The sequence below is a fragment of the Molothrus ater genome, chromosome 2 (genome assembly GCF_012460135.2).
Source record: "Molothrus ater isolate BHLD 08-10-18 breed brown headed cowbird chromosome 2, BPBGC_Mater_1.1, whole genome shotgun sequence".
In the NCBI taxonomy this organism is placed as follows: domain Eukaryota; kingdom Metazoa; phylum Chordata; class Aves; order Passeriformes; family Icteridae; genus Molothrus; species Molothrus ater.
Genome location: NC_050479.2, coordinates 91,025,089 through 91,050,647, shown reverse-complemented (window position 1 = coordinate 91,050,647; position 25,559 = coordinate 91,025,089). Strand labels below are relative to the sequence as shown.

The 25,559-nt window shown below is 46.9% G+C and overlaps 1 protein-coding gene across 2 annotated transcripts in view; it reads right to left on the bottom strand.

Moving 5' to 3' along the window:
• Window positions 1-25,298, bottom strand: part of FSTL1 (follistatin like 1) — a 53,245-nt gene extending 27,947 nt beyond the window's left edge. For both annotated transcript variants that reach the window (XM_036387958.1, XM_054514041.1), the window contains exons 1-2: window positions 25,234-25,298; window positions 25,079-25,138 (exon numbers count right to left, since the gene is read on the bottom strand). In XM_036387958.1, the coding sequence (XP_036243851.1) occupies window positions 25,079-25,138; window positions 25,234-25,236 (63 nt within the window). In that variant the 5' untranslated portion in view covers window positions 25,237-25,298. The remainder of the gene's footprint in view (window positions 1-25,078; window positions 25,139-25,233) is intronic.
• Window positions 25,299-25,559: the final 261 nt, after the last annotated feature.

The window sequence follows — 25,559 nt, the reverse complement described above, 5'->3', positions numbered from 1 at the left end:
TGCAGACATCGCTCTCCCCTCTCTCTGCAACCATGGAATTTTTTCCTGTCTAGTTGGGAAGACTTTGGATGCCGACTCCCATGGCTCGACTTTGAAAAACAAGCAAACAGAAAAATAAAGCCACATCTCCATTTGGTGGCTATGAGAACCCAGAGAGATCCTGCTTCAGGGAAGGCATCTCTTCCTCTGAGCCACTCCAGCAAAGCAGTGATTTAATGAGGCAGCTCCCAGTCCAAACTGTAGCAGGGCTGCAAACCCTGCTCTGCTCCCCTCTCAAACACTCGCTCCTGCTGCATTCCTTCTCATCCTTCAGACCCCCGTGCCTGCCTCCTGAGACATACAGTGAGTCAGCAGAGGAGGATATCGTTGCCCTGCTGGCACCATCCAAACCTAGCTGGGCAAGCTGATGGGCATCAGGAGGTTTGCATGCAGAAACTTAAATGGGAGGCTGATATGTGCACTACATGTGCCTGGGAAGCAGAGTGCACCCAGGACTCATGCAGGGATAACACAGCACTGCCTCCAGCTGCAGAGCAGGTGCCTGGGTCTTCCCAGCTCTCCACCCCTGATGGGTAATTTCAAGAGACACTGCCATGACCTCTACGCACACCCAGAGGTGGCTCAACTTGCAGAGACATAAAGGACCTGAGTACATCACTGCAGTCACTTAAACACAGGGCTTTTGAACTCCACTAGCCTGTCTGGCCCCAAACCAGTAAGGTAGTGCCAGTGTCACATGTGATGACAACAATCTGAGCACTTGCCCATCTCACCTTTCTCACCCCCCAGAGACAGTGATGAGGCATCAGGGACTTGCTATGAGCTTCAGTCATGCCCTGGGCTAGAAAGAGAGGTCTCCAAGCCCTGCTAGTGACCCCGAGGCTCTCCATGCCTCCTGCAGCCTGCGTTCCTAGAAGAGGGATCACTGCTTGAATCACCTCCAACAGCATGAACTATTCTCTAATACTTCCTGAACCCTTCCCAGGACGTTTTGCTTTCTGCCCTGTGGCCTGGCTGGGCTGCATTTCAGAGATGAAAGGCTGTGAGCACACACAGATGCCGGCATCCTTACGCATTCCTGGCTCAAAAGTTTTCCTCGAAGCAGCTGCAGCTGCACTGCAAGGGAGGAGCAGCTGCCTCTCAGCCCAGAGAGAGAGCTGCAAACCCCAGCTTGCCAGGTATGCTACAAGATCCCAGCACAGACCACTCTGGCTTTGGGACCAGCTGTGACCCCCTCAGGCCCCCAACTAGCCCAGCAGAAACCAAGGCAGCTTTCTTGCTTTCCCTGAGAGTTACAACTGCCTTAAGGAGACATGGTGCAAAATGTTGAGGCCGTGATGCTATCAGCACGCAAACTTGCTCAATAAAACATGTGTTTCTCATTTGTTTTGTCCTCATGGCTCCCAGAGCTTGTCACAGATCAAGCATGCGAAGCACCACTGCCCACAGCTGGGAAATGTGTGCTATAGGGAGGGAACCCAAAGAGCACTCGAGGTCTTGGGCAGCAAATTCAGGGTTTGTGCAACACCAAAGCAGTCAGTAGGGCAGGCACTTGGAGGGCTGCAATACAGACATCTGCAGCACACATCCATATCCCCTGCCCAGCTCTAGCACAAGCCAAACCAAATTCCCAACCCCATATGCTGAAGGGAAGCTTTTTCATAGTCTCAGCATGCAGCTCAGCCCCTTCACAATGTTACAGGGAGACTCTGCCAGTGGCCTGGCAGAATTTCAGCCCAACATACTGTCCTCTCAGTTGTTCCCACTTAAATTCAGCATTGATGCAGGAGCTCAGCCCTGACCCTCCACAACCTGCAAGAAAAGGTGTCTCCCTGAATGATGGCCTCCTCTGTACCCCTCCAAATCCAGCCCTTTGTTCTGACAGGATGAAGCTGGCACAGCTCAGGAGATCAGACAGGAGCTCTCAAGGATCACACCAGCCTGTGGCACCAGCTGCTGGCAGAGATAAGCTCAGAGCTTGGGTGGAAGCTGTAGCCCTCTCTCTCTCACATAGCTAAGATAGGGAATTATAAACACAACTCTGTCAAAAAAAAAAAACCAAAAAACAAAACCAACAACCAAACCAACACAAACCCACCAGAATCTGTGGAAGAGTAACCATCAAACCAGCTGGATCCAATGTCTTGGGGAGATCTTGATGCTCTCATGCTTTGTGCAAACCAGAGGCACACCAACAGACAAGGGGCAGAGATCTCTTAGAAAAATCCATGATATTCCTTTAGCTGGCCACATTGCTTTGTGCAAGGGAGTCCCTGTCACAGGAGCTGGCCTGTCCCTGTTGTGAATGCTCTGAAAAGCAATGTCCTTGCAGTTGCTGTGTACTATATAGTTTATCATATTGTTTGAGGCAAGTGCTCCCCTATTTCCCTCCCCTGTCATGTCTGAGGTGGGCTGAATTAATTGCATGTGCTTTTTCTGTGAGTGTATAAACTGTCATATGCACACAAGACAGATTATAGCCAGAGTAAAGAAGTGGCTGTTTTTGTGTGTCCTCTTCACACAGGTCCTTTCTCCTAATATTTCCCCAAGAAAATTATTTTTTTCATACCACATGGGCAGTCAAATGGCCCCATTCCCACACCACCTTACTGAAATCACAAGGCAAGAAAAGGTGGCTTTGTGCCATCCAACTCATCACTAACTCATGGCTGCTGTAGGAGCTGTAGCTGGCACAGCTCTGTCCCTGCATCCCAGTGCTGCTGAACCTCTGGCCCCTGGCACTGTCCTTTCCACCCTCAGCCTTGCCCTGGACAAGGGAATCCCAGGCAGGAAGAGCAAAAGTACCATTCTAGAGCAGAAATGTGTTGTTTTCTTCTCACCACCAATGCAGTGTGAGGTTTTCAGCAAGGATGCTCCCGGTAATAAACTCAGTCACCTGGAGTGTCTCTCTGCTACACAACCCTTTCTGCTGTCCACAGGCTGTTTAATTTCTCTCTCAAGTGCCAGACCTGCTGTTCATTAGCACTGAACTTTCTCCAATTGCCAGCAGCTCTCATTGCTCTGTGTTGTCAAACTGTGGTCTGCTTCCTGTCCTGTGTCGTTCCCTCTCATGATTGATTTTTACTCCTGTAACTTTGTCCTTGTGGAAACTTCATTTCCTCAAGGTGCTTGGGCAGTCACAATCTTTGACATCTTTCTAATGCTTTGGAGTAAGATGAACTTCAGCCCCCCACTCCCTTCCTGTCCAGATGACTTTCCTTGCCCACTTTGCCAGCACACTGCTCCTCCTGCCCTTCAGCACCAGTCCCTAGCACCAACTCTTGCTTCAATGGGATCACACAGCTGGGATGTACACAGGGCTGGGAGTCACCAAGTCCTTGTGAGTCACCAAGTCCATCTCCATGTTACCTGTGCTCCCTCTTTGTGCAACTCCATTTACACGACACTGATAAAAGGCTGCTATTTTTGGCTGTCTCACACCCACTGAAAGCCTGGTCTTAAAACTGTCTTGCAGTTATAAACCTTCCCCTAACATCAAGGCTGACTGTGTTCATGGCTGATTCATCCATATTTATTCACACTGGCATAGGAATGAATAAATTCTATGCTTTTGCTACTCTAAGCATATGACTTCTATACTTTAACTCAAACAACATATTTCCCTCCCTGACATTTCTTTCCCTTGTCTTGCTCAGCATAAGGGAGGAAAAGAGAAAGCAAAAACAGATGTCTGACTTAATAAGTAATGCTCTTTTATAAAAGTAATTTCTGTTTTGATTGTTATCAACAATACTTTTAAAGAAACATGAGATCCAAAAATCTCCTAATGCACTGAAATCTGGGGGACAGGCCAAATCAGAGGTGAAAATATGCAGTTTAACACCATTTTATGGCCAGAAGAGGGCAAAGAATGGTTACAAACCTGAATTTAATATTTTCACTACAGTGCAAGTTTAGCTAAGGTTCTAATCAGGACAGTAAGCCATTAAGATCAAATTCCTGTTCCTTCTAGGGGAAAAAAATCCTCTGTATAAGATGTAACATGCAAGATTAGGGATGGAGAAAAAGTAGAATGGATTTACTCATGGTTTCAATAGTCTGGGAACAAACAGAACAACATGAGGCAGCTCTAGTCTTGTTTCAGAGAGGGAACAGCCACCTCCAGAACTAAATCCCCTACTGTTTTGGAGCTGATATCCATTACTGGCCATGCTGTTACCTCAGTGGGTAACTGAGAGACAAAAGACAGCATTTTCCCCACATTGTAAACCTTCTCCAATAAACCAGGGCTATGTTTCAAATTATTTGTAATTGCCTCTAAACCTGCAATTAAAAATGCCATGCTACAGGCAGCAATTGCCACGGGTGCTTGGGATCTCTGCAGGTATCTAAGTGCCCATGCACCACAGATAGAGCATGCAGAGATTCCAGGAACAATTCCTGGGACCCAGGGAGGAGGAAGAGGGTAGAGATGCTGCCACAGACCAGCTCATATCTGGCTCTCCCAATTTTTTCCCCCTAGCTTTAATTCCCATGGAAAGAAACACATTTTTTGTGCAGGCTTTTGCAAAATCTCTTCAGCAAGACCACATGTTCATCCTCCTTGTTCCTTGAAGAGCCCCTGTGATCCTGCTTCCCAGAAGGCTGGTTAAGCACAGATGGATTCAGACACCCTTGCCAGCCCTTTGCCTCCCACAGTCCAGGCAGGCATTCCATGCTTCTCCCCAGCACGGGGACCTGACCCTGAGGAACTGGAGACCTCCAGCAAATCCTCTGCTGGCATCTCCAACAGAAAGCAGCAGACCACACAGACTTAGCTGTCCTCTCTTCGATGAAGAATGTTCCCTTCTGGGCAAATTTGAGGCTTGTTTTGGGATGCAGAGGATAGAGAAAAAGGGAGGGAGGAAAGCTGCATTGTTGTCTCTCCATTTTTGGCTGCTCTTTGGGTAAATAATGGACTTCTGTCTCCAGGGCTGCTAATCAGTTCTAAATGCCCTCAAAGAAAGCAAACAACAGCACAATAGGAAAGCCCAGAAATAAATCCATTTCATTATAAATTCATTTTGTTTTCATTCCATTTTTCTTGCTAGCAAGAAATTTAGGTTAAGCTAAGCACTTTCTTTTCCCAGCAATCTCTGCTGGCTGTCGGCTAATGCAACAGAAAATTAGGCTTTTGACAGTGTAATGGCTTTGTTATGAAAAAAATGCAATTATATTATTTCCCAAGACAAATTCTACAGCATTAAGTGTCTGAGCAATACAGCATTGTCCTTGAAGCTGTTGGTGAAGGAATTTTACATGAAGAAATAGCAGGATGACCATCCTTCATGGGAGATTCATGTTACTGCACAGCTCTCCATGGCTCGGAAATACAGACAAGATTTCATAGCAGGGACACAACCCATATGCCAGATAACTGTGGTACACAAGCCTTTGCCTCTATGCTACTTGCAGCTGTGTCACCAGAACTGGAGATTGGAACCACCTGAAGACTCCTCCACAGCACACAATAAACTATGTCAGCTCATCAGTGTCAGCTCATCTCCCTGCTGGTGTTCCTAACAAACTCCTTAGCAATAGCTATGGCTGATAACCCAGGAGTAAGGAGGAAGAGTTTAGAGCACTAAATGGAGTGAATTCGTAACAGGTATCACAGACATTTCAGTAATTGTCCATGTCTAGGCTAATCCTAGCAAAGCTACTTGAAGTTCAACTGTGGACAGGAATACCCTGAGGCAGCAGGAGAAGCCACCAAGGGCTGACAGAGCACAATCCACTCCTGAGCACCACAAAGGGCAAAACTGAGGAGCTGCATGGTTTTGGGATGGGCACAGAGGCTGTGCTTACCTTGGGAAATTCAAGAGAGCCAGGCACTAGCAGGAAAACCCCAGGCATCCAAACTCAGAGAATAGGGCCAATGATGTGATCTGCAAGTTCTCAGGCATGGTTTAGGGGTTAGCACAGATCCCCAGTAGCCAAGAAGTAATTCACATGCAGCACCTCTAAGTAAGAGCTAAGGCAGTCTAATAGCAGCATATAGACGTTGGCCATTTGGTCTCCCTTGGCCCCACAGCTGGCAAACCCATGCATGTTTAATTTAATACTGCAGACATTGCCAAGGCCATGGCAGAATCTCAGCCATAGCCTGTAAGGAGTCAAGGACCATGATGGGAAATGTAGTAAATGCCAAGGTAAAGGCACAATTTTCCACACATCTGGAATTTGCAAGACATCCTCGTGACTGGAAAATACAAAGACATGCCAAGTTGTGTATATGAAACAGCAGCTCTCATCCCCCTCCAACTTTGCTTGGGTTTGTACTTCACAGCCTGACTCCTCTAAAGGTCCTCTGAGGAATGGAGAGCAGCTGAGCCAGCAGATTCACAGAATTCAAGGTGTTGTTGAATGAACCCACACTGTTACGGGTGTAACAGGTAGCACCCAATGCTTAAAAGCAGCCTGACACTTTCTCCTTTGAAAATATCTTTTCCACTGCTGAGAACTTTGCCAGCACTGAACTGCTCAGGTTGAAATGTTTCCATGTCAGAAGTTTGCCTCAGGGTGACTTTTCCTTTTAAAGTGTCAACAGAAAAAGGTCAATGGCTTCTAAGAACAAGATTAAGTTGTTTTGTCCGTGTCTAAGGAATTGTTAAAGTTGTGCTCAGAACACAGAGCAGACCTCAGCACCTCTGCAAGTGCCTGAATTTGGTGGAAGAGTCAGCCTGGTGCCTCTTGCTTGTGGGGAGACAGCTACATCTCTCAAGGACCATGGCAATTTAGTATGTGTTTGTGGAAATCACCAATTTACACACAGTGACCATTCTAGCACCTTTTTACTTCTAAAACTTCAGTCTCTGCTGAGAACAATCTTTCCCCTTACAGCTCATGGGTCCACATGACATTGCTCAAACATGAGCTAAACAGGAATGCCAAATGAGCTCTCTCCTGGGATTGCAGGATTTCACAGGCATCTGCTGCTTGGGGTACAGCAAGGAGCAATGAAATGAAAGGCAGGGGGGCTACATCTCCCTTCCAGGTCATCCATCATTCCAGCCAGCAAGGCTGGGGCCAGAAGCAAACAGGACAATACAGTACAAGGGTGAAGAACTGAATCAGCAGATGGTTTTCATGGAAAAGGCAGGCTCAGGACATGACTGAGAGAACAGAGAAGAGGCTGGCAGGTAGGGCATGACCATCCCCTGGAGCTAGAGTCCCCTTGGGACCTGGATTGTGTGGCAGGAGATCCTAGTGGGTGCTTTATGTTCTCTCATCAGGCAACCACATAGTGGGATGAAGCTCAGGGCCGAGTAAGTACAGCAGCAGTCTGAATTCACAGGTACCACAAACCATTTGCCTGTGAAGATGGCTGAGCTACTGCTGCTCCACTCATGAAAATTCCCTCTCAGTTACTGGGTAAGCAAGTACTGTGGAGCAAAGCACAAAGGTCATGTCTGACCTTCATCTTTTCTTATTTTATTTTCTCAAAAGAGAAGCATAGCCCTGTGCTCTTCACCATACAGAGTCAGTGGTTGTTACCACATCTCTAAGACAGAGGATGAGATGACTTTATTTGCTTGTCTTTGGTTAAAGCAAGAGAGATGGAGTAACAGCCTACCTTACAGAGGTTTGACAGCTGCTCAAGTAATTAGGCAGCAAATTAAGCAGCAAAAAGTCTAGTTACTAGTCATAGCACCTGAGTGGATGGAATGAAAATCTGTCAAGGGAGGTTAAGGTTAGATATTTTGAACAGGTTCTTCACCCAGAGGGTGGTTGGGCACTGGAACAGGCTCCCCAGGGAAGTGGACACAGCACCCAGCCTGACAGAGTTCAAGAAGTGTTTAGAAAATGCTCTAGGGTACATGGTGTGACTCTTGGGGTGTCCTGTGCAGAGCCAGGAGTGGGACTCAGTGATCCTTGTAGGTCCTTTCCTACTCAGGGTATTCTATGATTTTAAATGCTCTAATGGGCTGAGATAGATGATGCAGCAGACAGCAAAATAAAATTATAGATCCTCTGTGCCACAGAAGAAAAAAAAGAATGAGGAATAACAAACCAACTGCAGCCAGAGCTCATCATTACAGGTCCCAGGTGTCTTCTTCCCCAATACCAGAACAGCACTCACCTACAGGAATTCACTCCTAGAAGGGCCAGGGTCCTTCTGGGCAGCCAGGTCTTGCCAACACAAGGCACCAACTTCAAGTGCCATTTGCCCTGATCACACAAACAGCAGCCACACAAGCAGCACATATCTCCCCCCGCCCCCCCAAAAAAATAATTTTTCACAGCAGCTGGACCTGCAGCTCAGCAGATTTGCACCTTAGAGCTCAGGAACATGGGATAGAGGGGTATTAAAGGCAAAACAAAGGTGGTAGAAAAAGATACATGACAAGGCAACGGCCCCCACAGATGTGGAGGGTACCTGCACAGCAGCAATTCCTCCCTGAGCAATGAAGGTGATTGTGCCAGACTTTGGGAAATGTCCCAGAAACCTAGAAGTTTATAGTGGCAGCAGAAGCCAAGATTTCTGCACAGACAGCAGATCTCCAGTTACCAAAGCCAGGTCAGTTGGCTTTGCAACAGGTTATTTCCATGGGGGTTTTTTGCTTGCTCATTTAGTGGTAACATTTTTTGTGTGTCTCTGTTTTCCCATACAACAGCAAGAAGTCAGACACCATGAATTTCTGGTAGCCTCCCTAATCAGAGGGAGTGTCTGTGATGCAAATTGGAAACACAACCCTAACCATGCTTTCGACCACTGGGGCTCCCAACTGCTACTCCTTGAATCAGAGGTCACACTGCTGATCTGAGCTTGGCTTTCCATCCTCCTGGGAACCATATGAAGACTGACATTCCCCTTTTTACCTTTTGTATCCAGCCCTGCATGCCTCCCTTTAACCTCCTCCCTCAAAGAGAAAAATCATCTGATCTGCTACAGTTCTTCTGCCAGAGGAGAACATTCCTCCAAACAGCCTGACATTCATAGATGTTGGAAATGCTAAGTGATACAGAAAGGAAACAAAAGCCTTCAGGCTCACTGGAAACCCAGCCCACACTAACACTGCCTGAAAATATCCCCTCTGATCTGAAAAGCTCAGCTCCACAAAGTGAGGGCAGTGTCCACGCTCTCCCTGTGCAACAATGCAGACATGGCCAAGTTAATCTTTCTCCACAAATGTTTCTCCTTGTTTGTGGAACTATCTAGACAACAGAGAGACATATGTGGCAGGCTGAAACTTGGTGGTTCTCATACTTTATGTCAAAATCAAATCAAAGGCAGGGGAGCACACTTAGTTTGGACATATTTTAAGTTAAACAAGCATTAAATATTTGGCAAACTTCCCTTGCTTAATGCAGTATAAACAATTTTGGTATTCCACAGAAAATTTCCCATTTAATGAATGCAGTGAGTAACTAAAGAGAAGGTCACACTATTCTTGCAGTCTTCATTAAGCACGGGACAGCCCCAGCTTCTGCCACAACTTTAGCAAAGTCCATGTATGACATTAAGTGGCTCATTTGCAGCTGGGGCTGCACCGGGAGGTGAGAGGAAATATCCCTGTAGGATGGTAGGTTCTCCTGCAGAACCCAAGTGAAGACAAGCCAATTTTTGCCATTACTTTCTGAGGGGAAAAAATTAACTCTGATAGACACAAACCAGAGGCAGACTAAAGGTTTCAGAAGGCAGCCCCTGGCAAATCCAACTGCAGCAGTTTAAGACATTAGCTTGCACATCTGTCTGCCAGCCTTGGCTGTCCACCTTGTTGGCTAGCCAGAATTTACTGCTCCTCTAATAAAGTCAGCAGAAAGAAATACATGCTTGTGCCTCAGCCACTACAGTTTGCAGCCCAGCAATTATTAGACTGCCTTGCTGATGACTGGTGAGATCCCAGACTGTACACAGAAGGAGGGAAAGAACAGATAAGAACAGAACAAAATGTCTTCCTTGTCATTAAGGGCTTAGAAGACACTTGAAAGAAAAGAGGCAAATAAAGGGGCTAAAGAACTAAAGAAAGATGTTTATTCTACAGAAGTTGATGCAGCATTCTTTGCTGCTGGAAAGGCTGGTTGGGCTATCTACTGCTCCCCATGGGGGCAGGGAGCTGTAGGTGCAAAAGATAAAGCCAGGTCTGCCAGAGTTATCAGCACTGCTCATACTTCCACCAGCTCAGAGCCCACTGTAAAAGTAGGAGCATCCTCCACCACCTAACTGGGTATAAGGAAGCCCTCCTGAGCCTAATACCTGCACTACTGACACCACCCTCCCCTTCCAGGGCTCCCCTCCAGGAATGACATCACCTGAATGTATAAGCAGTCTATTTTTACAATTCCCAATGCAACCAGGCCCTCTACTCCTAGGCAGAGCAGATTTCAGACGTAAAATGCAATGTGTTGAAAGAAATTAAGATAGGAAATTTAGAAGGGACAATAGGTTTTCTTTTTTGACAAAGATTTAAGAAAACCCAGGAAATTCACACACCCAAAGCATTCATTAAAATATGTCCCTAGAGCCAGCTTTGACTAAGCATGCCAGGAAATCACTGGTAACCTTTGAATACTAAGAAAAAACCCCTAAAAGTACATATTGTGTATTGTAGATGTAAATCTCATGTATTGGATTGTCCCACTTGCTTTATTAAAAAAAGCTACACTAGACACTACCTGTACTAATGTGCAGGCTGTAGGAAATCTAATAAGATAACATGATCAGTTTCACCCAAAATTATGTTAGAAATAGCATGAGATATTGTAGCAATGTATTGAACCACAATTAACCAATGTAAGGTGCTGCAGGCCATCTGGAAGTTTTGCAATTACTGAAAGTCTAATACTGTTCAATGAAAGGTTCAGGAACTCAACAAGGAACATTTTGAGTTCTTGGTTTGTTTTGCAAAGAAAGCCAATCTTACTTTTCAGCTCCTCAGTAACTTGGGTTAGCTCAGTTTGAGATAATCTAAAAACAAACAAACAAAGCCAAAAATACCCACTGAAAAAACCCCACTACCAAAAGAAGGCCCAAAAATTCCTTACTGAAGGTCTAACAGGGCTCCTAGAATAAAACTTGCCAAGTCCAAAGTCTTGCCCCAGTCCTTCCCTGCCAAACACCCAGACCCTATGAGGGGGTAGGCACTTCAGGTCAGACACAGGTAAGATACCACCCCTAGAAAGTCATCTCACCAAGCTGAAGGGATGGTGTGTTTGTGCTCCTTTAGCCTATGGCAAAAGCAAGAGACGGTAAATAACCTTAGCCTGTAATGAAAGATTTACTGCAATCACAACACCCAACAACTTCATCACAGCCTAGGCAAATCCAGCTGCTACTCTGTGCTCCTCCTTGTGTTTGAAGTGCTCCAGCACTTCTAATTCCTGAGCCACTTCAATGCAGTAACTCACCAAAGAGAGGCTAAGTATCTCACTGTGAACATGATGAACACCACCACGTTGGTGCTGGTCTTTAAAAGCCTGTCCCTCATGAGGCCTTGACACCAATTCTCACTTACTGGGTGAACCACAACCCTTACCCATGCATGTCTTACTTGCTCTTGCCCTTGGCAGCCCTGACACTGTGAAACACATACCCAAACACAGTCTAGTCCCAGCAGTGAACCTTTATACAGGAAGCCTTTAATGTTTCAGTCAGCAACATAAAGTCCAGGGTGTGGATGAAAATCAAGTCTCTAAAGGGGCACTGTTTGCAGCTGGCTCCTTCTCACCTTTAGCAATGAATACATGCTCTACAGCAAAGGCATCCCAGCTGGTTGTGGAGCAGTTCCTGCCGAAGTGCTGCAGCTCTCTGCTTCATTTCCCATGGGAAAGTTGCCCCGTGTGCAGTTACCAGTGCACACTGTGCCATAAGCACTGCAGGACATGCTTCATGACCTGTCCAGGCATCTCTGCTGTGTGATGGCAATCTCAGCCAAAGGCTGCTGCAGGCAGCCATGGCCACACTGCACTTCAGCTGTCCAAGCCTAATCCTCCAGGTCCTTTGTTACAGCAAAACACAATTGACTTTCATGAGCCTCATATCCTCCAAAAGGCCGGGATGCCAACACAGCCCTGCTATAAGGGATGATGTTCTTCCAGTCACATCAATGTTCCATTAAATCTTGTTCCTCCACCTTCTCATATGTCATCAAACACACCAAGCAATAGTTTGTGAAACACATGCTTTATGCCTCTGCATACTCCACACATGGACTTCACCATGTTTCTTCATCTTACCTGAGTTTTGTATCTTCATCTGAGTCAAGACATTTTACTTCCTCCCCTCCCCACTTCCCTGTCGGAAACCATTCAACTGCAGAGAGATCAGACTATAATAACACTGGGACCCCAGCCAGCAGTATGCAGTGTGCCTGGCTTTTAACAGCTAAATCCTGTAAAAAATAATGATGCAAATATGGGCACTCCTCCCCAAGACATCCTAAAGCTTTCAACAACCTCTTAGGAACACATAATGCTGCTGGATAGGACAGAGGCTGAAAGGAACTAATTTGGGACCCCTGGTACTTACTGTGTGAACACCCGCTGGCTAAACAAACAGGCCTAGGTATGAAAGCTGAGAGAGCTGTATGCACAGTCTCCACTGCTGTATCAGAGAGCTGCTTCCTGAAAGCAGGCATGAACTGCACTCCATTATCACCTAACTGTGGTCATGGGGTAGAAAGCTCTTCTTTAAGAATCTTACATGCTGACACAGGATGAGGAAAATTCTACCAAAACACCCACATTGAAGTCGGCTCAGACCACTATCATAATTTAGGAGACTAACTCTCCTGTTCTCCATGAATGTTAGATACATTATCTGTCTTGAGCACTAATCCAATACCACATGGGAAATCTGTGGGAAGCTTTGCAAGTCCTGCCAGGTAAACCCATCCTCACTTTCCACCAATAACTGCAGTTGTTCCATGACACTATCTTGCCATGCACTGCATGAGCAAGGACACAAAGCCCTTCTCACACAGAATTAAGCTGATGAATGCTTCTGCATCCACCCTTCAGTCATGGTACCTCATGTCCTTGAGTACATCACCTAGTGTCCTCTGGAATTTGCCTCTGCAATTAATGAACACTTAAAAAGTTCTCCATTCCATCAGGGGACCATGGGCCACCTCCCTCCTGTAGGGAGGTGGAAATTCCCTCCCTCCTGTGGGGAGGGAAACCCCTCACCTGTATGCTAGTGGAGGCTCTGAAGGAGAGGTTTTATTTGAGAGGAACCATGGGGACAGACCACAGCTTCTCTGAAAAAGCATTAAGGCTCTCCTGCATCCAAAAGACAAAGCAGCCAGCAAAGGGCTTCTGTCACAGGGGCTGTAGGGAATGTGATGGGGCAGAGAGGGAGGGCACCTCTTTTGCACTCCCTATGCTCCATTGTCTAATGTTTTCTCTCATGTCTGTAAAGATAAAAAATTAAAAACTGTGCTCCCCCTCATCCCAAACATCTAGAGTTATTCTGGGGGCAGAGTTCAGTTTTCAGCTGCCTAAGGGCAGAGAGAAAAGAAGAGGGAGCGCAAAGACAAAGCAGCACAGGAGATGCTCACCTTTCTTCAGGGCAGCTCACAGGCAGAGCAACTCACACACTCTGTAACCAATTCTTTAGATGCATGTCTGAAGGAAGCGTGGCTACAAGTCTAAAAATCACAGCCCTGAGAAACAGGGCTTTGTTGCATCTTGCCAGACTTTTATTAAAAATTAGTTTCAAGCTTGCAGCAGAGCACAGGGTGAAAGCATCACCTCAGGAAGGGGAACTATCTCCTTTCACCTCTCATCACTGACAAAAAAAGACTTCCAACTAGCTTGTCCACAGAAAAAGTGCATGAGTTTTCTTTATCTGACTGCCTCTGCCGCCCAGTAAAGGCTGCCATGCAGGAAGATGCCTTAAAGCTATGAAAGCACAAACCTTCAGCCTCACCCATTTAGTCTTTCCAAGATGTGAACTGGAAGGGACTTGAGGCCAAGAAACACAGCTAGCTTTCCATTTTCTCTCAGAGGAGAAAAAAGTCCAACATCCCTACTTAAGGACAAAAGTTAAAGACAAAGGGAGACCGTGCTCAGGGCACAGGCTGGGGAGCACAGGCTGGGGAGCACAGGCTGGGGAGCACAGGCTGGGGAGCACAGGAGCCCCAGCAAGCTTCAGCTGAGGCTGCCTGAGGACAGGCTCCAGCTGGCTGAGGTGCTGCAGTTTGGCTGCTTGCCTCCTACAGGACACAAGCTGTGCTGAGCACACCTCCTGCCCCCCAGACCAGTCAAATCTCACCTGTGAAGTTAAGAGGGTCAGAAAGCCTCCAAATATTGACCTTTAACTTAAGCATGTATTTTAGGAAACTCAAACCCAAGCACATTTGTGTACTGAGGGAGCACCCCCATTGTGAAAACTTCACCAGCTGTGCTTCCTGATGGTGTGTGTGTTAATGTGTATAAACTCCCTAGAAATAAATCAGGGCTTGTCGTGGTTTTGCCTTTCTTCTTTTCACAATTTACATTGCCCAGTATTTATGGATTCCCAGTAACAAGCACATGGAAGTGCCCTGTCATCACAGACTGAGGGAGCACACACTGGCAAAGGGATGCACTGCATGGAGACCCAGTACTGAGCAAGAGATCAGGAAACTCACCTTGCCAGGGGATGGCTTGAGGAGCTCAGACTGTTCAGTTTGCCAAAGACAAGACTGGGAGCAGTCCTTGTACAGACCACAGTTACAGCAGCAGGGAAGAGACACACTGGACTAAAGGCTTCTGCTGTTTAGTGGGTTAAACAGAAAATTCAGCATCTGTAGATCAAGACTAGACAAACGCAAGCCAGAAATGAGGTGTAACAGCATGTGGGTAATTAACCACTGCAGCAACATACCAAACACAGTGGTATTTTCCATTTGTAGTAATTACTTAATCAAGACTACATGTTTTTAGGACACATTGCAGAGTCCAGAGCAAATGGAATGAATCAAAAAACTAGATCTATGGGCTGTATTGTGCAAGAGGGCAGAACTAAAGCACAATAGCTCCTTTTGGTCTCACCATCTACTAATCTATGGGGAAAATTGCCCCTTTTAGTGTCAGTGGAGTTGGTAGACAGTCATATTTTTAGCAACAAGACATTTTGATGTTTACATGAAATAGCAATAATAATATATTGTGTTACACCCACACTTCTAATCTGAAATTCTCTAAGCTCTTTACCATCACTATGTCAGCAAGCCTGACAACTCACTGGCTGATAAATTGGCATTATCATCCCCCTTTCATCCAACTTGTGCTTTTTCAGAGTAGCTAATCATCTGCTTACCATTTACATGGGAAACAGAACACTCAAGCTACCTGCCATCTTACTTTTAAGCCTTTTGGTGAGAAAACAGTCACATAGGTACCTTGCAGAAGCTGTCAGAGTGGAAAGCAGCTCAGCACACAGAATTGACCAGCAGCTGCCCTACTTCAGATGCTCATCCCCAATGCAAACTTTATAGCATTCAAAAACTATATACAAACTTCCCTAGGAAAATTCTGCCAACAAAATACTTTTGAAGAGCAGAAGTCAGCAATTAAAGTGTTAAAGACAAAAGAGAGAGAAAAAGAAAGAATGCTTCCTAGTTGTTTTAACAAAATTTTCATATACGACAGACGGACCAAAAAAAAAAAAAGAAAGGAGTAATTTCCATTAGTTTCCATGACAACCAGTGGAAATCACTAACCCATCTTCTCTCCCTTGTCAACCTCTGGCAGACCTGTCAGGGAAAGCAAGGGACTATGCCCTGCGTAAGGTTCTCTGGTGAACCAGAACACTGGAAAATCTACATTGTCATAATATCAAGTGCTCCCCTTACAGCACAGCTCGAGTTTTTTTCCTCTGAGATATTAGGGGATGGAGAGGTGCTTACTGCTTTCCTGTGAGAGCAAATGCACCCCAGAAGTGCAAGCCCCGCTGAGAGACCCCAGCTCTCCCACTTTATGACCTGCTTCATTCTCTCTGGCTTCATCAAAACATTCAGCCACCTCTGTGGTTGGCTCACACCTTGAAGGTGGCCCATATTAAGCCTTTTTGCACATCTTTACTGGCTGGCAAGAAATTGCTGTATCAACCAGTAACTCTGGTCTACATTTTTTCTCCCTATTTCTTACTGTTGTTATCATTGCTGGCGAGGAAAATTACGCTCAGCAATGCCTGCTGCACCTTCTACATGAGAGCTTTTAAACTTTTCTTAACAAGAATGCACTCAGCTTTATAAACCCTGCTATGAGGCACAGCACCATCATTATTCTTGTCTTACAGATGTGAGCACCACATCTTAGAGGAATAGGATGCCTTGCCCCAAGCCTACATACAAATCATGGCATCATGCTAAGAGTGAGGACAAATTGGTCTGCAAAGAGTCTGTTTGCATTTTCTTGATGCCCACAGGCTTTGAAAGTGTTTGAACCACAGATGCTCAGAGTCTGCTGTAGTCCCTCCACACTGCCAAAACCCCACAGCAAATAAATATTAACCTGAAACAAAACCAAAACACCCAAACCTCAAATAGTTGTCTCTGTTTAATGCTGGTTTACTGTTGACCTTGCATCTGCAGCCAGGATGGCCTAACTCACCCCAGCATCTGGATGTGTGCTGCTGCATTGCAGAAGAGCTTGGCAGTGATTTCTGAGGAGGTGTTAACATCCAGCTGTTCTCCCATCTCTCGGTTTTCACGTGCACAAAGCCAGGAGCTGCCCAGGCACGGTGCTGGCACTGTATGAGTTCAAGCTTTTCACATACCACAGTGAGATTTAAGACTCACCAAGCAAGGCAGGAAATCCACAAATAATCCACATCGACTGCAAATTTTGCTACATCCTCCATTCTCCCATCCCAGGTCTGGGTTGCAGGAGTTACCAGCAAGTAACAGGACTGGGCACAGTGGCTCTGTGCACATGGGTGTGGGTGCACACGAGGTGTAACAAAGCACATTTTGTGCCCCCTGATTAGCTATGCTTAGGCTCAGTTTCCTCCATGACACCCTCCTGAGGGACTGCACACAGCTCTGAGCGCTAAAGAGGAGAAGACAAAGCACCAAGTTCAAAGTTGAGCAACAATAAGTTGTTTTACGAACTGCTTCCCACAGATTCCTTCTTGAGGCTGATGGCATTCAGTGGCTATGAAGGTATGAACTACAATCACTGGGGAATGCTCATAAATTGCTTCTCTGGCCTGCAGCAGAAGCTGATCTCACACACAAGCTTTTCCCTCCGGGAAGGCAGTAAGCAGTGTAGCACTCCACCTACTTTTACATAGCTTAGAGCAACACTGTATCCTGTAGGAAATTAACATGCTTCACTAAACATGACTGAAACTGGCTTTTCAGTTTAAAAGTTGCTTGAGAAGGTTCAAAGGGGACCTCAAACAGAGAATCAGCTCACATACGCCTGTTTCCTTTCCTGCATTGACAGGAGGAGGGGAGCTACAAGGAGATGAAAAGAGGTGTGCTAAGCACTGAGCTGAGGGGTCCCATAAACTGGCTGTGTGTACAAGGTGGAGATAATGGCATGGGGGAGGCACTGATTATCATTGAACATGGGGGTGTAATTAGGAGCGTTGGGACAGAATAAAATAATTAATGGTCTACTTGCTCACAGAAGAGGACTGTGAAGATAAACTTACTAGCCCTGAGATATTCCAGAGCATAGTATCGTTTTTCAGAGAACAGGAAGGGGGGCATCACTTATCAGGGATGTGTAAAACTGGATTTTACAAGACACTAATGGCTATGGTTTGTACAAGCAGCTTCTAATCCCAGGGCATGCAGTGATACCCTGTAGAAAAAACACTCTCTTTTTCTGAACAAGGAAAGAATATAGAAGTACTCCCTGCTTAACCTGCTCCTCCTTACCCTTAGACATCATCCTCTACAAAGGGGTCCAAGCCCCAGTCCTGGGGATGACAGAAAAAGAGCTTTGTGAGAAGCTGAGCCTCTGCTGCAACCTGACTTCTCCATGATCCATCCAGAGGGCAATTGGAGAGGGAGAGAACTGCCAGAAGATTAGGCTGACACTACTCAAGTGGCATTCATTGTCTTAGGACTGGAATACCCCAGAGCTTGCATGGTGGAGCAAACACGCTGTCCTCACACAGGAACACTGCAGCTTTTCTGCCAAGCTGAAGGCAATGCCTCCCACATGAATGCTTGGTCCCTTGCCACCCTAATCTTCCAGAGCTCTGGGTTTGAATGCACAAACTGCAGACCAGAGCTCGGTCACAACCTTTACAGTTATCCCTGAGGAATTTTACTCACCCAGACAACTAAATGATCCAGACATTGCAAAAATTCCCCAATGAAATCGCTTCCTCCTACATATAGGAAATGAGACAACAATTCCAATCCCTCATACTTACGCTTCCTTGAACATAAACATGAAAATGCAGCCAAAACCGGGAGGGGAAAGAAAGTCCCAGAGCAGCAAGAAGTACATATGCAAGGAGTGACATCATGCAGAAGGAAAGCTCTTGGCTTCAGGCTAAAATTACCAGTGCTTAAATGGCAGGGGCTGCTCTAGCATGGAGGGGCACCTTCGCAGAAACAGTCCTCCAGATCAATCCATTGTTGGGAAAACAGCAGGCTCTGCTGTCAAAACCATCCCTGGACAACACAGCACTGGAGGCCAACTTATCAGCTGGCCAGTGCCTACCAAAGCCCATGCTGGTGGATGGGCAGAAATTCCTTGTTCTGCCTCTCTGACACTTAAGCCCCAAAACTCTCACCATTGCAGCAGGGTGACAAGGAAAAGGCAGGTAAGGATAGCATTTCTGAAGGCAGGAAGTACACCCAGGCTCTGGGCTCCTTCATTAGGACAAGGTTCACCAGTATATCTCTCCATCAGAAGCAGGTACCTTTGCCAACCTACTCCTGTCACTCCACTCTTGCTTCCCTCTTATCAAAGATTTTAACATCCTCTGCTCCCCTCCCACGATTTGTAAGACTTAAGACCCTTTCAGGTTTGAGTCATACTACTGCCATGGGTACCTCCACAGCAAGTCTTTCCATGACCTCTCTAGGTCTCCTCACAGATACAAAACTAAAGAATTTGTTTCTGGCTATGAAACTATCTTCATATCACTGTTTCTTGAAAATTTCCATTGTTGGAAAGAAGCTGATTAAGCACTGGAAGCTCTACCAGCATTCATATTCCCAAGGTCTCTTGATCCTGTCTCAGGACTCTAAGCAAGAAGCAGAGATGGATCAGAAGGAACATGTACTGGCTAGGGACAACCAGCAGTGGATAACAAATAGCTGTCCAAACAGACCTTCTATACTTGGAGCATAAAGTGTGCAAATCCACTCTTCCTGCAAATGAAACACAGTGGCTCTGTCTTGGTGTTTTTAGTTGTTTCTCTCCATTGTTCCTTCAAGCTGGTTTGCTGGTCTTTGCAGTGCAAAAGGGAAGGACTAAGGAGAAGGAACAAGAAAAGCTGGTTCTATGGGGTCCATTACACAGCATTAAGGTATTTTGAGAAAGTGGTTAGAGGTCCATCTCTGGGCCAGCAGTTGAGAGAGTACAGCCAAGGAAAACACTGTTTAGCTGTCAAACAATGGAAATATGGGATTCACTTCCAGCTGAAGTTAACAAGATACTAAACTCCTCTCCAGTCATCCACCCCAAATCCTTTGCTCTTTTTAAGGTATTTGTCCAAGAGGAGCCTCCAATTTGTTTCTAGCTTATAGGCCTCCTGTTGCACTCCAAACAAGGTGCAGACGTCTGCAAGAAATTCCACATTTGGAGACTGGGACATGAATTTGCTTTTCAACTCTTACAGGCAACCTTCATCTAAACCACTGCTCCAAGCAACCACAGGGCCCATGCCAAAATCAAGAGGTACACTGTAATAAGTGACAAAACTACAGCACAGTAGCAAAATTTCACAGCAGCTTATATGAACTTCACTTGGGGGTAGCTAGTTTGCAAGGCAGAGAAGGGACAGCCACTCATTACTGCTGCCTGGTGTCTTCAGCCCAGATCTGTACTAAAACACATTTGAGAAAAAGTAGCAAGAAAATGCCACACATTTGCTGCTTGTGCTACAGTTATCTGTGCTTTAACGGAGCATTGGAGCCTCCAGACTTGTTTATCAGCTGTTTATTTACTGTTGAGGATTTGCAATCAGAACCCCACAGTTGAGAGCAAATACACCCCTGCTCTAACCAGCTCACACCTAACAGTACACAGCTGTGGCAAAACCTACAACCCTTGGTAAAGTCCAGATGTGTATAACCCCTTGTCTACCACCCAGATGCAGCTGTAGAAGGAAGTACGCCTCACAGCACAACAGCAGGCTGCTCTTTTTGCTTGCTAAACTCAGAGACCACGCTGTGAGAGATAAATCTCTCCAAGGAAATGCTGGTTATTCACAGATTAGCATAGCTATCACAGTAGAGCAGAAGCCAACCTCCCTGCAAAGATAGATGCAACCCAGGTAAACAAGGCATTTCTGAGAACCAATCTCATCTAGCTCACAGGATATGTGGCGGAAACACAGCCTGGTTAATGGGAGTCTCATCAGTCTGGGAAGAGACAGCTGGCTGAGATTCGTGACAAACTCTCTTCTGTACAAAGAGAAACACTCCCCAGCTCATGTAACACCACACAAGAAAGATCAAAGGTGTCCCGAAGCCTCCCGATGGGTAAGCAGCTGTACCAATAACAGCAGCTGGAAAATGCAACAGGAGACTCAGCCAGTCCCTTCCTCCTGGGCTGGGAGCAGAGCTGCCTCCTCGGCAGCCCCCAGCAGCAGCCCCCTGTTAATTACCGGCAAGGAATTTGCACTCCGGCAGATAAAGCCATTCACTCGCACAAAGCAGCTCGGCTCTGACAGCAGCTCCGTCTGAGAAGCAGCATTTGGGTGCCACGCACACGAGAGTGCTACACGACATTGCTGCGGAGCTCGTGCCACACATGCTGCTGCTCAGAGGTTACAGCCCCATCAGAACAGCCGGGGAGGTTGTTTAAACACTCCTACACGGGCATCTGGCCAGTGACTTCAGCACAATGAGGTGCCTGGGACAGAACCGCTTGGTCCATGTCCCACACTCCAGCTCCTGGGACATCTGCAGCACAGCAGCTGCCTGGTGGCACAGCATGCACCTTAAAAAAATACGCTTTGCACTGATGAGCCTTTGCTGTGCTCCCAGGAAAGAATCACTTCTTCCCTGCCTTCCCATTTAAAAGGTGCTTATTGTCTTGAGATGCAATTCCAGCCACGCCTGGTCTGGCACTCAAGGGAAGGATTTCAAGAAGGAAGACACCTATCACTCCCAAACCAGCTCAAGGAGAAAATATGGATGCAATCTTTCCTTCCACTGAAGATGTGATTGCTAGACTAGACCTGGGAAGTCACTTTTATTAAATTATATTATGAGTGTGTTACTGCTGGGTTGTATTGCACAAAGCCAGTGCCTATTAAAAACAGCCTGAGTTACGCACATCACTGGCACTATGCTGCCTTTTCTGTCCACTGTCCTGGCTAAATTATCAGTGAAAGCAGGACTGAACTATTCATAAAGTTTCTATCATTTAATTTCAAAAGGCAAACTTCTTAAAACAATGGTTTCAGAGCCAAATATGGCTATGCAATTACATAGGGATCTCAATTTAAAATGAATCCATTTCATTTATTAAGACATCAGTTTTTAGGTTTTGTCCATTGCAAAAACGTGGGAAAAGTTTGACCAAGGCAAGCTCCTGATGCTGGCTACACTGTGTGAACAACCCAGTGAGAGGAAGTACACCAAGTTCTGTGAAGACCATCTGAATTCCCAGCTCCAAATCCCCTGGTGCACACAAGTACTCTGCTGGCAAAGGGCACCAGTCTTGGAAAGGGTGAAGAGTTGCTCTCCTTACATGAAAAAGCAGCCAAGTCAGATCAAGAGGAAGCACTTAGGTGAGTTAATCAAACAGAAACCTCTGCCTTCTCTCTCCCCCTTAACATCCCTTTTCAGCTTTTCATACAGAAAAATTACATTGAGGGAAACAGAGGTCAGGTGAAAAAAAATCATCCCAAGGTTACAACAGATATAGACACTGCAAACACCATGCTTTTAGAAAAGGTTGTGAATCTGCCTCCAGATATTTGTCACCACTGTGTTGCTCAGGGGTTATAGTGCCTCAGATCTGTTTGTACATCTCCTCACGAGAAGGGAGTGGCTTGTCTTCCTCTGCTTGCCTTTTTAGCCAAAATGAGACAAGTCAGATCAAACCATTTCCACATAACTCTTTCCAAAGGCTGGTTCATTTGGCCAGAAATGGGTTAAGGATAGTTCAGAAGAACAGCTCCAGGCCCCAGAGATTATTTTGAATGGCCAGAAAACTTGCAAGGAGCAGAAGGCAGGCCAGGTCAGTGACCTCTCTTCTTGGCAAGGCTGGATTCAAGAAAGGACTTGTATCCCCAGCTCACACCAATATACTCATGCTGGCATAAACCTCTTTGCTAACATCTAAAATTCATGGTGAAAATAACTTTCTTAAAGATTCTGAATGAGGTTTAAATGAAAATGAAAACAAGAAAACCCTTCACTCTTATTGTGAAACAAGTAACCTGGTGGGACACAGAATGATGCTGGTGTGGAAGTGGTCCCATGCACCACCTTCAGACCTCACTGGGCAGAGCCAAATAGCACCTGGACTCCTCTCCAGTGCTAACTAGGTAACTTACTCCAGCAGGAAGTGAACAACTGATTGACTTTAAATACATTCAACAGACATTTCAAGCCTCTCCCTTTTCCTCTATTGTGATGGATGTTTCCCAAAAATCACTCCATATGCTTTGGGAGCCCCAGCTGAGAATATGAGTAACTTCACATCTGCAGTATCCCTGTTAATATGAGTGAACAGCCAGCTCATTGAGTCTGACCCAGGAAGAGAGAGATAAAAGGGGCTGTCTGAAGCTGGTGCCTGGCCTCCATCCGAGGAGTACAGTTCACCGTCTATTGCTCTTGTGACTATTACTGAACCAGGCCAAGAAAAGCTCCAAAGTTCTGGCACGCCTCAGATTTTCCAGTCTGCATGAAGTTATGCCAGGAACATTTACTGAAGCAATTTCTTTCTTTCCTTAAAGACTCTAATTATGCACCTAACAATGTTGTAGAAATGAATGTTGTACAAGAACCCCAGTACAACTCAGAGTTCTGCTAACAAAAGGATTAGAAGCTTAAGGCTCAGTGTTAATATTCTGAACGTACTGAAAGGGACAAAGTGCAAGCTGCAGCAGAAACAGAAGGCATAGAGAGGGTTATCGCTTCCAAAATCTGGAAAGGGAAAACCACACAGGAAAATGCCACACTAATCTTACTGAATGCCAGTGATGCAGTAGAGTAGTAACAAGAAACATTTAGAAGTGGGTAACCATCAAAGCTGTCTCTGAATTACAAGCAGCCCACCTTCAAGCACAGCCCACTCCCTAGAAAATGAGAAGGCCTAAATATCCCAGAGAGTGGATGCTACCTGTGACTGAACTGATATTCACTGCTTGGCAGCTACTAGCACAGAGGAATCAAACTGAACCCCATAACAAAAGTTGCCTCAAGTGTCCATTTTCCCTGAAACCAGACCCAGACCTCAGTCATCACTCTCAAGTTTTCCTGAACTTAAGACTGGAATCAAACCAAAACATTCACTGGTTTGCAACTTGGACCATTATCTCTGAAGCCAGTCATAATAATTCATTTATTCACTCAAGTATTAACTGGCTTTTAAAACCAAGTTTTGAACATGATTGCTGTACATTTTTTCTTACTTTCAGTTTGCAGGTGAGACACAGAGACATGACAGAACTTACATCTGGGAAGCTATCCAGGTACTACAAATTAGAGAACATCAGGCAAAAAGCAGGATTTAGCACTTCAACAATGTTAGTGACACCAGTGAAATCACAAGTCCAGGGCCAAACATATTTTGGCTGTTTCTCTGGGTTACTGGTCCCAGAAGGCTTTACTAAGACCAGTGTCATCATTATTTAGCTGTTATTATAATTTTTCTTATGCTGTGCACCTCTTTCCTACAGAGGTGTTGGTGCATAATGACCTGAGCTGATTAAGATTTATTTAGGGTTCCTAAAAAAATGAATAAACACGATTTAGCTTATTCAGGACAGTGTTGGAGAGGATGCATGGAAACACTCACTACATAAGTATGTCACACTTTGGGACGAATGTGTATTACAATATTATCATGTACAGGCAGATGTGAAATGCTGGTCCATACTATAGCTCATTCCCACTCCCCCTGCTTTTCATGACAGCAGCGACCAGAGCCCAACAGTGTTGGCTAACAACCACCCTGTATCATCTCTGCTCCTCACCTGGCCGGTGCAGGGAGTTCACAAAGAGCTTTGCTCAGGGACAGAGCGCAACAGCAATGGGCTCCATCCTAAATCCCATTCTTTACCATAACCCGGGCAGCACAGTCCACGGGTGGGAGGCAGAAAAAGAGGGAATCAGACGTGTTTATGCCTTTTTTTTTTTTCGTGGAGCCAAACTGCGATGCTCTAGGGTGGGTCTCGCCATCTGGGAGAAACATGTAGGGAGAAAAAATGCAGGGAGGGAGGACGAGCTGCCCCACGAGTGGGACCGCTTTCCTCGGAAGGCAGGCTCGGCCTCTCTTCCCAGCCCAGCTTGAGTTCATTTTCCTCAAATCACTTCCACATTTCCCCTGCCGTAATTATCAAATATTTTGTTTCTGACTTCACTTTTTAGGGAGGCCGCCGCAACCGGGAATGCAGGCACCGTTTGTTTTCTGTCAACAGAGCTGGGGGGGTTGCAGCTGGGGGCTTTCAAAGGTTTTCAATGTCATTGCAATGAAAGAAAGGAAGAAAAGAAGAGCGAGGGAAAGAGCGCGCGGACGAGAGGGAGGGAGGGATGGAGAAAAGGAGGGAGGGAGCTGCCCGGGGAGCCCGTCCCGCTGGCGGGATGCAGGGATCCGGCCCCGGCGCGGACACAGCCCCTCGCCCCACCGAGGCGCCCGTCGGCCCCGCAACTTCCCTCTCCGCCCCGGCTGCCACTTCGCCCGCTCCCGGCTGCTCCCCCGCGGGCGCCGCGGCGCCCCCGCTGTCCCCACCCATCCCGTCCTGTTCCCCGTCCCGCCGCCGGGGCCCCGCGCCTACCTCGGCTCGCAGGCGGGCGGCGGCCAGCAGGGCGCAGAGCAGCGGGAGAGTTTTCCACATCTGCAAGAAAGGAGCGGGAGGCGGTGAGCGCGGGCCGGGCCGGGGCCGGCGGGGCGGCCGCCGCCGCCGAACTTCCCGCCCTGGACCCCTCTCACCATGCTGCGGGCGGCGGGCGGCACCGGCGGGGCAGGAGGAGTTGCGGAGGCGCCTTCCCCGGCTCCGGCTCGCTGCTGAAGGGAAGGGGAGGGCTCCCCCTCGCCCCGACCCGCCAGCCCGCGGCTCCACCCCCGGCCCGGCCCGACCCCCGCCCCGGGGCCGACTCCTCCCCGGCCCCCGCCCGCTCCCCGCCGCCCCTCGGCGGTGCCCCCGTCCCTCCCGCCGCCGGCCCCTCGGCGCCCCACGGCGACCTCGGCGGCCTTTGAAGGCAGCAGGAGGCTGAGGGGCGTCCAGGGGGGAGGCTCCCCGAGCCCTGTCCCGGTGG